Source organism: Oenanthe melanoleuca, chromosome 1A, assembly GCF_029582105.1.
Source record: "Oenanthe melanoleuca isolate GR-GAL-2019-014 chromosome 1A, OMel1.0, whole genome shotgun sequence".
NCBI lineage: Eukaryota > Metazoa > Chordata > Aves > Passeriformes > Muscicapidae > Oenanthe > Oenanthe melanoleuca.
The window spans coordinates 41,439,864-41,452,407 of record NC_079334.1 but is presented as its reverse complement, the minus strand read 5'-3'; the positions used below and the strand labels follow the sequence as shown (position 1 = coordinate 41,452,407).

Sequence of the window (12,544 nt, the reverse complement as noted above, 5' to 3'; positions counted from 1 at the left end):
TTTTAAATTTCTTGTATATTTAGAGCAAGAACTGATTTTATGCTAAACTGTTCTGGTGTTTGCATAGTAGCTGTATGCCAGACTGTTGAGATTAGAATTTAAGATTAGTAAAGCTCATGTACAAGCTAATTTGCAAAGCATCTTCTCTACACTGAAATTCCAGGCCCTGCATTCTCTCTGCAGGAAACAAGGAATATTTGGAGGATTGAGCTCTGTACGACTGTCTGTAAACAGTTGGTACTTACGTAACATAAAGGAATCATACTGAAGAGTCTATTACAGTCTGGTTGTTATAGTTGAAATTTAGTATTACAGTGCTGTTACACACAATGGATTGACAAATTGTGCAGCATCCACCCTCAATACTAGGAGTATCTTAAAGAGAATAAATGGTTTGTTTTAGAGGTGAGGAACATATTTCTGTTGTTTGGTTTGAGGTTTGGGATTTTCTTGGGATGGGAGGAAGGCAGGGTTTGTAACTGATGCTTCGGGATTATTGAGGCCTTTATTTTGTTTTATTTTTGACTTTTCCTTTGCAAACTTGAGAGTTTGGAATGAGATCAGAAAGGAAGATTCTTTTTTGAAGAGGTTGAATCCGGGTAAATTGAATAACAACATAAAGAGCTCAGAGTTTAGTAAAATGAAGTTGATCCTTGCATTGGCATAGGGAAAAATTAGATCATCACTTAAAAGTAGCATGAATCCTGGTTTCCTGTGAAATGCTTAATAAGACATTTGTGAGAATTTTGTGACAGTTGTCAACACAGAAAAAATGACCACTTTAGTTCGCAAAGATCTTTTAATATATACCCAAAGGTTTTTCAGAGAGGGAAAAAAGGAAGTAGATTCTTGAACTTTGAGATTTTCTGTGTTCAGCAGACTGTTTTAACACCTTTTAATAAAGTAGATATTAACAGAGGAGAACGTCTAGGATATTCATACTGTTCAGTGTGGCTGGGACATGACTTTAATAAAAAGTGTAAGGTTAAGTATATATGTTCCACAGAACACTGTGGAACAACATGAATTATTTTATGATATATACAGCCTTTTTTTAATGCTTAAGTAGCTATTCTGTCTTGGTGGAATGGACAACTCCAGAATAATTTGCAGATTGTATTTTGAGTACCATACGTGTTTCTGTATAGAGATTTTTTACTTCATCTTCTTAAATGTTTTTATGAAATTTTATTTTGATTATGAAACTGTTTTAAGCTCAAGCTTTGGCTCAGAACAACAAATATGAGGAAATCGGCTCTAGCCCCAGCATTTATTAGACAAGCTACAGCAGTGTAGCTTCTGCCAGTGTGGAAATGGTACATGTGGCATCCTTGGCTATGTACACCTGCTGTTTTCCCCTGCACCAGATCTAGTATTCATCTGACCCCTGCTCAGTTTGAAAAATGACTGGAAAGCCGATGTAGAATCCTACTTTCCTGAATGAGCCCTTTGAAGAGTGAGTGATTGGACAGAAAAAGGGAAGTTCAAGCTGTCTTTGAACTGCTCCTTTTGGTCTTGACCATAAATGCACAGGCTCTGTTAATTAAAATTCATTGGATTACAGATTTGATTCATCTGGATATAAGATGTAAACTAAAGGAAATATGTGGGATAAAAGAGTTAGGAAACGTAGTGGAAGAGAAAACTTAGGATTTCGATTTTAGAACAGTGTTGACCTATGACGTAAAAAAGGTATAAACAGTTTTAGAAGGTTTTACTTTCTTTGCAGGTATTCAGTTGAAACTTAACTCACATAAATGAGTATTTTTAGTTTAAAGATAAAAGCAACCATATTTAAGTGTGTTTTTTAGACTTTTAAAAACTGTAAAAATAGATGATTGTGCAGGGAAGATTTTTGCTGCCTCCTTAACTCACTCAAGTGTTTCTGTAGTAAGGATGGGGCTATGGCAGTGGTTCATGTAACAATAACATATCCTGAACTCTAGTCAGCCATGAATGGTATTTGCATCTGATACAGTACAGTGTGATTGGCCTTACTGGCTCTGATATCTTTCATTTCTTCTGAAATGCACCCTTTTCTTAAGAAAAAATGTGTTTGCTAACATGTTAAAGGTATGGTTATGTCGTTGATACCTCACTTAATGAAGTAATTACTAATTTAATGGATGTGAAATATTCCTCAGAGGTCAGTGGGAATACTGTTTCTTTACAATCTTTCTGATTTACCATGAGCTAGTTATCAGTGTCTACTGACAAAAAATATACAAAAGCTTATGCATATAGTAAATATTTTAACATGTACAAAGATAAATGTTTGAAATTATTTTCTGATTTTACAGTATTTTTGTTACGATTTCATTGAGTTAGTATTGCTATTTTTCAGCAAAATTAAAATCTGTAAATTCAGGCAGGGTTGATTTTCAACTACATATCACTGAGAATTTAAGGCTAGAGTGGGTATTTTAAATTGGCTCTGTATATTGTAGAAAGTTCTGAAAATTACAAAATTACATTTTTAATGCTTAATTAACTGTCATTGAGAAAATTAATTTACCAAGCTGCTTGGCTGTTTACTTTTTAATGTAGAACTTCTGTGCTGAAGGTCCATTCTTTGTACAGTAGTATATCAGCTTTTTTTTTTTTTTTTTTTTCCTGAAAGGCTCTCAGGTTTTGATCCTGAATTGCTCCTCTTGGTATCCCTGAATTCTTTTACTCTTGTGTATTTGTAGGACCCAGTGTACAGTTTCTCTTTAAACAAAGCAAAAAGAAATGAGTATTTTTCTGGACTTGACCTTAGTGTATGTGTAGGTAATGTGCACAGAGTAGTTTTTATGATGCTTTCACCTGCAGAGTTATTTTGGGTAGCAAAAACTGATTTGGGAAAAACAGGCTTAGTCACAAAGGGGAGCAATTTGTTGCAATTTATCGAAGTATCATTGTAGAAAAATGTGAAAAATTTGGTATCTAAAGCAGTGTAATTACACATATCTACATTTTCTCTGTTGCCTGTTGTCAGTCTGACTCAGGTTTATTTTTTTTAAGAACTTTGATTATTGTTTCCAGTAAATCTCCATGTTTCTGATTGCTTCCTTTGGCAGTTCTGCATTTGGAATGAAAGATTTAGCTGTACTAAAATAATTTTTTTAATAATTTTATTTCAGTTATCTAGAAAAGTATGAAAAAGTCCATCATTTTGGGGAGGAGGATGATGAGGTACAACCAGGCAATCCAAAGCCACAACTTCCTATTGGTGCAATTCCAACTTCCTATAACTACCAGCAACACAGCGTGTCAGGTAAATTATTGGGGGTAAAAATGCTATTTTCGTGTGTGTGGGTGCATTTTTTTTTCTTGACAGGCTACAGAAATAGTGCATAGATAAATTTGGAATATTACTAAAACCATCAAATCTGTAGGACAATCAAATGTTTATTTCATACACTCAAAAACCTTTCCACTGTGAACCACAACAAGACAAATATTAAAATCCCTAAGTTACTTTTCTTCTTTACAAATGTTATCCTTGCTAATTGGTAGAGCTGTGTAGTTACTTATCTTGAAAAAATTTACATTGAAAATTTGCTGTGTTTTTCTTTCAATCTCTCATTTCTCCACAGAGTCAAATACCTGAATTGAGCCTACAATTAGCTAAGCTTTAAATCAGAAGCAGGTGGGCTTTGTTTAATGGACGTGTAATTTGTTGTATAGAAATAGACTTCAAATTGTATTACAGCTCCATTCTGCTTTAATTAAAGCTTATGCTTTGTAAGTTCTTTTTGGGAGTGCTGCAGTGTTGTGTTCTGGAGGTGGCAAAGGAACTGATATGTGACTGGAAAGGTACACTGCAAAGTGGAATGGGTTCTACGTTTTGGCCAGACCAAAATACATTGAATACTGCAAAACGTGTTAAAAACTTTAATAATTTATAAAAAAACTTTTACAAAATTCTTGCTTAATGTATCGTTTCAAGATTAATGGATGTAGCTATGAAAGTGTTGTTTGTTTGTTTTTTAATTATTATTTAGATTATCTTCGTCAAAGCTATGGGCTGTCTATGGACTTAAACTCACCAAATGACTATAATAAGTTGGTGCTTTCACTGTTATCTGGACTCCCAAATGAAGTGGATTTTGCAATTAATGTGTGCACTCTTCTTTCAAATGAAAGCAAGCATGTTATGCAGCTTGAAAAAGACCCTAAAATCATCACTTTACTGCTTGCAAATGCTGGCGTGTTTGATGACAGTAAGTATGTGACAACATTTTTGCAACAGAAAGAGTCCATACCTGTTGTAACATCTTTCACAACTCATGATAATTAAAATGTTAATAACTTACTTCACAATAATATATCTAGTTTTTCTCTTTACCTTGTCCATGATTTCGGGTTTTATGAGATGTTACAAATACCTTTTAAGTTAGGTAATTTAAAATTTTATTTAATGGGTTAGTGAAATGCAAGAATTAGTTTTTTGATAGTAAAGTTCAATTGTTCACAATGCTAAATTTACAGCATTGTATTTTCTTCTGCTTATGGTATATTACTATTTCCTTTTGAATTTGTAGGACCATGCTGACTTTTCATAATTCTTTTTTAATGGCAATTGCAGATTTAAAAATTAAGAAAATGTAGTCTGAAAACAATGACTTGATGCTGTCCTGATACTTCACTACACATTCTACTATAGGAAAATTCAGATTATAAAACTTAAGGGTGAAAAGTCTTAATCTGATTTTCAGAATCACTTAATGTGTTAGCACATAAATTTCAAAAGAGAGTTGATTCCATCAAAATACTAAAATATTTTAAATAAATTCTACAGATCTTTTTCAGTGTGAAAAAAATGCCTCCATGCCTAATTAGTCCTTGTTAATTGCTTCCTGTCAAGAAAGGAGCAAAAAACCTAAGTTAACCTAAACTATTGTAAAATCTTAACAGCATAGTTTATAATCTTGGGGTGTTGAAGAGGAAGTATTTGCCAAGTTTATGTGCTGGGAGTTTTTTCTTTGGGTTTTGTTGTTTTGTTTGGTTTGTTTGTTTTGAGCTCTTGTTTTTGTTTGTTTGTGGTTAGTTGATTTGTTTGTTTTATTGAGTTGTTTGGTTCTGTGGGTTTCTTTTGTTTGGCTGATTGTTGGGGTTTTTCTTTGTTTTTGTTTTTTTTTAATACTGAAATTCAGAAATTACCCCCATAAAAATTGCTCAAATGAGCCTTTTTAGCCAAGCATAATTAAGTTTGATCATATAGACAATCATATCTGTTTGAGTATAAATCTACTTTGCATGTACAAGCATAAATGTGGTATGATATGTCAAAGATTCTGTTTCCAAATTCTGGGGAAGAACCAGTGTTAGCCATTGTATATGGTTTAGTTGGTTTTTTTAATCATTGGCATTTTTACATAATAATTTGTAGCTTTCCTGTTCTCTCCCCAATATTGCATTAGTGTCCTCCAGCTTCTCTCTTGCTTTTTCAATTTTACATTTTTCAGTGTCCTTCAGATATGGTTAGACCTTGATCATTTAGTGTTTGTATCTAGTCCAGTCACAAGAACTTTCAAAGGAAAATATTTGAAAGGAAGCTAAAGGGAAACTTAGTCCTCCATATGATTACAGAATGTTTACTCTTTAGATTTTTGAGGCTACTATCACTCCCCTGATCTTTTGATGAAACTTTATTGATTCAGGAATTTGCACATCATTTAATGGAGTTTTATATTGCTATTTGCAGATTTTTTTTGATGTTGTAGGAGTAGACAGTGTTTTCTAGAGTTCTTAACTTAAAGAACAGGTTTATTCCATAGCTCATCAGTAGTGTTTTTAGAAAAATACTTGAGGTGAAGCTGAGAGGAGTGATGAGCTTGTAATGTAATGAACTCATTCTTTTCATTCCCTGGGAAGAACTTCATTTTTATATTGCATGATTATGTCTTCTTCTGAATAAATCCAGGGAAATGTCCTAGCAGCATTAGGAGGACTAATTGGGACAGATGAGGGAAAGACACAGCAGGGGTATGTTTACTTACTTTTGAAGCATGAAACTTCAATTTTAAATACTCATATGGTTTTATAGTATAAATAATAAAGGTAAATCTGCTAGGTTTAATGATTAAATGTATTCTCTAATTAGTAAATTCAGACATTATGAACAGGCATTATTATGTCATAATGATTTCAGGTAGCAATAAAAAATAGCTGATAAACTTCATTTAATACAAGTTTTAGATTTTTCTTGCCTATAATTAAGATTTTATAATTGTTATTACTTATGATGTAGTGTTTCTAGGAAAAATATGTCATCAGCTTCCCTCCCATGCCCTCCTAAACTTCATGATACAGTTGGGTTGCAGGTCATGGGGCAGCCCCAGGGGCTTGAGGGTTTTATAGTACATTCAGCTTGGAGAGCTGCATAAGGCCTTGGTTTGGATTCTGTGAATTGAAAGCTGATGTGGTCTTGGAATAGAGATTTGTAGCATTTTTTAAAAAATCAGAAAACATGATGAACCAAAATGTTTAACTTAAATGTGTTATTAGTTCATTACAGAACTATTGCAAGACAGAGTTTATTTTTGGATTGACTCAGCATTTGAATCAGATAAACTGAGTCTTAGCTGCTTTTAGGGAGTGCTGATTACAAAAGCTGTGGTAGTGGCTCCATCAAACCATCAAACAGCCAAGAACATCTATTACTGGTCTTGATTATATTTAGTTTGAACTGAATGCTGTCAAAATCTTATTACTTTTAGTTTTTTTTAGAAAACATAAGTGGGAATTTGTTTAATTACTGCAATAGTATTTGTGCTTACAGAGTGCACATGGAAAACAGTTCTTGATGTGGGGGTGAAAATAGAGTAGTCATCTTGACTTTTGGAAAAGAACTCTAGAAAAATGTACCCTGTGGTTTTTTTTTTACAGGATTCACAAACTAGCCCTTTCCTTATGAACTCCTTACTCTCAATTTAAACTATTAAACTGCAATAGCTGGAAGAGTCTGTAGTGTTCTTGGATCTTTATTTAGTTTATGGATTAAAAAAATGTTTCTTTTTCTTATTTTACTAAATTATGCTTTTTGTGCTTAAAGCTTTAGGATCATTTTCTGCTGTTTTTGGAGACGAGTGGAAGGAGAAAACTGATAGAGATTTTGTTAAGGTAATTTAAAAATTACTAAAATAATTTTGTACTGCGTATGATGGGTATCAAATCCTTTAAAAAGATTGAAAATTCCAAGATGTCCTTAAAATGTCCTAAAATTACTCTCAGCTTAATTCCTTTGCTTTAAATATAATAAGACACTGTGTCACAGTTGTATTAAAATGTTCAGATATATAGGAAGAAGTGTGTTAAGAAAAAATAGGTATAGGCAAGTGAACAATGATTTCCATGTTTCTTTTTATTGGGAAATTAATGTGTGAAGAAAAGGAATATTGGGCAACATATTTACCAGGAGGCAACAATGCTGTTTTAGGTTTTGTTTTAAACTGTGATGATGAATGTAAAGAAACATTGTGAATTATAAAAATTAAGATCATAGCATAAGAAGCATATGAAAAATACTTTAATAGGTTAGCAATGTTGCAGGTTTGTTTCAGTTAAACTGTTTTTGCACAAGGCTTTTGTAATCTTTCCACTAGAGGGCATGAGCTACTGTACAAGCAGTGTGAAATGAAGTTAAAAATAGAACTAAAGTTTCTTTGTACAAATGGTTATTTATTCTAGATGAACTTTTTTAGGTAAATAAGAGCGTGAATTATAGCTGAAAGAGATTTGATATTTCAGCATATTTACAATGATATGCAATTTTCTAGAGTTGAATTGCAGGTGATGATTTATGTGTCTAAAATAGAAGAAAGCAAGATTTAAATATATTTGGATACCTTATGCTTTTTATTAAATAAAAATGTGAAGAGATAATCTTCTGAGTTCCTTATAAAGCCAGGTTTCTGTTCAATTCCATAATTGTTTCATATACTAAAATATCTTACCAGTATTACAGAACAATATTTGTTGGGAGCTTTCATCATTTATCTTTTGTTTTATTTTTTGTAACTCAGTTTGGGAACAAGCTGGACCGTAGTAGTTTTAGTTAATTGATAAGTGTTGTTAAAATACAAGTGTTGAAATTCCCTAATTGAAATTACCTGAGTAAACTTAAAACCAAGAAAGCTAAATTGTCATATTTGTGAGTATATTAACTTTAAAGTATGTTACATATGTGCCAAACTTAAGTGAAAAAGTTAATGTTTCATGATCTTCAAAATTTCCCTTTTCCACTGAAAAAATATGTCCACAGAAGTACTGTGAGTTGTTTGGTTGGTCGGTTTTTTTGTTTGAAGCACTTAGCACTGCTGTGTTGACTTCACCCTAAGCTGTCACAGGCTGTTGCTGATCTAGACCAGCAACAAGCACCATTTCTAGATCTGTAAACATCTGAAATTACACAGTTTTCTAATTTATTACATAGTCATTAATTATATAAATTCAAGTAAATTTTAAAAGGACAGGTGGTTCTTATAAATGGTTTAACATTATAAAAGTTTTAAGTTGATTCACTGTAACTGCAATAAGGTTTAATAATAAAAAACTTGGAAGTTCTCCAAGATCTATTTTTGAACATTACAACGTATATAGTACCAGTCTGTAGTGAAATACTGCTGACAGCATGTCAGAAATCCTTGGAAACCATGTGAAAAACTTAACAATCAGATGTAAAAGTACCTCTAATGCCAAGAATTCATATTTTTCAGAGCCTCTCACTGCAAGCATTTGTTTGACCTTACTACTGGATGTAATTTATTTTGTATTGCAGCTGTGGCTGTGTCAAAACAGGAATCAAGAGGAAGCATGGGAGCTTCCTGACATAGGAGACAGATACTTGGTTGTCAGCATAGAGGTTGTGTGTCTGGTTTTGGTGTTTGTTTTTGGGGTTTTTTTAAATGTACTTTTGCAATTTTAAGAAAAAAAGAATGACTATTAAGTAAGTTACTTCTTTCACGGTTCATATGATAATTTTTATTAAAAAAAGAAATTTGTTTGTTTGTTTGGTTGGTTGGTTTGGTGCTTGTTGTGTCCTCCAGTATCACTGCTGTGTCAGTTGGAGGTGAAGATGAAAAGCAATGTGTTTCTTTATACTAAACCTTAAGGGAATCAATTACCTTTCTTTTCTTTTTTTTCTTTTCTTCCCCCCAGTCCTTACTGCATTATATAAAACTGAAACATTTTTATTTTTCATTATCTTACCTGCAGCAGGATATATTTTCTCACTTTTTACAGAATTTACTTCTAAACTGAATCAAATGTTTTAACTAGTCAGTGAAAATCTGTTCAATTAATTGTCCAAATTTGAGTAATATTTAAGTTGAACCTGCTGTTATCTCTTACAGCTATGTTAATTTGTCGCATTCTCCCCTCTCAGTTTTTCCTGGTGCTGCCAATAAGTTTAAATGTCTAGTTAATTGAAATGACTGTGTATCCTTACTTAAGGATTGGAACAACTGGCTTTTAGCCAGTCATCTTGTATCTCTCCTTGTTTGTTTTGTTGTCCCCTTCCACAAGTTCTTATGGCATCCTGCTCAGATGTTTTCTCCTCTGCTCTGGAAACTTTCCCATTTTTGACTGTTTCACTTAGCTTTAGATATCCTCATGTTACCAAGGTTCACTTGAGAATATAGTTAGCTTTCAAGAGTGATTTGTTTATATAGTATGTTTATAATGTGATAGATGTAGCTGTTTTTCCAGTATTTCTTTCATGTCTCCAGCAGCTGCTCAGTGTCTGATGTGTAGGGTATGAAAAATTGCATTACGTTTCTTCACGCACATTTATCTCTGTTTATTTCAGTCAAATGATTTGCATTTCATGTTCTTGGACTTCTTGAGGCCTCCTCTAGTTGTTGAGTTCCAAAATCCACAAATATGCAGTTCTTGTGCCTTACTTACTTCTCTGTTTTTCTTCTTTATTTTGTGACTTTTTTTTTTTTTTAATTTTGTAGAAAACTCCTCCTTTTTTGTGTAAATTTAATTTTTTTTTTTCATTTTCTCTGCATTTATCCTCTGAATCTTTCTCAGATAGTGTGCAGAGAGAGATCCTTTGAAATGCTTTTCAAACATTGATTTTCTTGTCTCTCAAAGTAGTATGTCAAGCTGACTTGACTCAAATTGGTCTCATATTTTTCTTGGACAATAAGTAGTCATACCATTGCTACATTATGTTTTATGGACTTAAATGATCATTGCTTTTATGGACAGTAATTTGGTTGATTTGATTTGCAGTGAATTCTGTATAATTCTTTGCATTTTTTCCAAGGGCACTTACCTACTGACAGTGATCCGACTGTGAATGTGAATCAAGTTCTTTACCTTTGTCTGTTATCTCTTAGCATCTGGATGTCATGTAATTAAGCACTATTTGGTTGCTTCCAGGTTTTAGCTTTAGTTTTTAGCAGTACATTTTATTTATTTATATATATATGTATATATACAGGAATAACTAGTGATATAGAACTTTACTTTTCACCCTGTCATGTTTATTTCTATTAATATGTAGTACTAGATTACAGCTGTCCTTCATAGTAGGGAATAAATAACTGCTTGTAATGCTGAACTGATTAAATTCTTTTTCTTTTCCACTTCTGCTCTTCCTTTGAGAAAAAAAAAATTGTCATGTTTCACCTGTTCCCTTGTAACAGAATTTTGCATGCATGCCTTTGTCTTCTGTGGCTCTTGGTGATAGCTTCAGTATTAATTAGAAAAATCTGTTTATCACAAACAGTAAGAAGTTAAGACTTTTTTCTAGCTGTTCTTGTCTTTGCTAAAATGAGGTAATAATCCTTTCTGTGCAAGTAAATCCTCTTTACTAAACAGTACTTGGACGCCATTTAGCAACATTGCAATGAAAATAAAATTCTTTTCCTTCCAATTTAGAAAATCTGTAGTATTGTATTTGTCAAGAAAATAGTAGTGTCAAGCTTGGTATGAATGCTGTAATTTAGTAATTACATTTGCATAGCAAAATTTCTCCTGCTGTTCATCTGGTTGTATTTCCCATCCTTTTCCTTTTGTCCAGATTTATTGGGGGTTTTATTCTGTGATTGTAGTCAAAAGAGGAGTGGTATTTCATTGGTGAGTCAAAGAAATGTACAAATTTTTATTAGTGAAAGGAAGATTTATAATGCATGTATCATGATATATTTTTAATTTTTATACATCACAATATTTATTTTTATTAGCTTGCAAACCTGAATTCCTTTATTAATTCTTGAATTTCAGCAGGACTAGCAGCAAAGCAATCATTTACAGACCAGGCCATAAATATGTAAAGTGATTTGAATTCCAGTTTGCTGAAGCATTCTGCTTTGGTTATTTTAATGAAAGTTTTTTGTGATGGTGGTTGTTTCTCTCTTTTTATTGTGTTATGATGAAGTAGGAAATGCAGCAGCAGCTTTAAAAAGTCTTCCAAAATAGCAGCTTCTTGCAGGAGTCTTAAGATCTACTGAGACTGGGAGGAGTCGCCTTATTCTGCCTTAGGTCACCACCATTTGTAGGAGATGAAGGAAGGATTAGCTGTACTTTTCTTCCATTTGTAATTGCTGTATTTCTAATGGTGAATGGAAAACTGCCCCATAGTTTCAGTACATGCTTCAGCACAGCACTTCTGTGGTAGTACTGGTTGATTGTGACTGCATACTTCTGGTGCTTGAAGGGAAGAGTTTCTTAATGTAAAGTACTGAACATCTTGCATATCATCACTTCTGGTTACTATCAGATGAATCAAGGTACTAGGAAATCTTTAAAGAGCAATTATTTTAATATTATTTCAGTATTTTAACATAATAGAAATAAAAGTAATTGATATTTAAAGAAATAGCTCCTAGAAATTAAGTATTTTTAATTCTTTCTTCAGTTTTGGAAGGATATTGTTGAGGATATTGAAGTTCGTGATCTAATTTCTGACAGAAGCAAATCTCAAGGTGAGACATCTTGACTAATCTTAATACATGCGTGTTGCTAAATCAAGCAAAGGAAGGACTAAAATTTATTTATTTACTTCATAGATATTCCATCAGAAGAATGGATTTGGGAATCCTTGTTTCATCCACCTCGCAAATTGGGCATTAATGATATTGAAGGGCAGCGGGTACTTCAGATAGCAGTGATTTTACGAAATCTTTCTTTTGAAGAGGGAAATGTTAAACTTCTGGCAGCTAATCGTACTTGTCTTCGGTTCCTGCTGCTCTCTGCTCACAGTCACTTTATTTCTCTACGGCAGTTGGGCCTTGACACGCTGGGAAATATTGCAGCAGAGGTAATGTGCCTTCAAACAGAACAATTCAAATACAGATTGAGAAAAGCAGTAGTGTTAATGAAATTAATTTTTTTCCCTTTATCATTGGATGGCGAAGGAAATAAATTATTCTCTGAATTTTTAATTAGCAATTTGAAAACAAGTGTTCAGACACAACTGTATGTGTCAGTTTGCTAAAATAGAATCACATGAAGAAGACTGATGATGTAGGGAGATAGAAGATATTCATAATGTATAATTTTCAGTTTAGTTTCCCAGAGAGAAGAAAGGAATTTGTTAAGTTCTGCA

At 32.8% G+C, this 12,544-nt stretch overlaps 1 protein-coding gene across 1 annotated transcript in view; it reads left to right on the top strand.

Moving 5' to 3' along the window:
* The window catches only part of ARID2 (AT-rich interaction domain 2), a 93,101-nt gene that overhangs the window by 50,639 nt on the left and 29,918 nt on the right, over window positions 1-12,544 (top strand). The window contains exons 4-8 of the mRNA XM_056515671.1: window positions 3,123-3,256; window positions 3,987-4,205; window positions 7,040-7,107; window positions 11,855-11,921; window positions 12,006-12,256. Coding sequence (XP_056371646.1) covers window positions 3,123-3,256; window positions 3,987-4,205; window positions 7,040-7,107; window positions 11,855-11,921; window positions 12,006-12,256 — 739 coding nt within the window. The remainder of the gene's footprint in view (window positions 1-3,122; window positions 3,257-3,986; window positions 4,206-7,039; window positions 7,108-11,854; window positions 11,922-12,005; window positions 12,257-12,544) is intronic.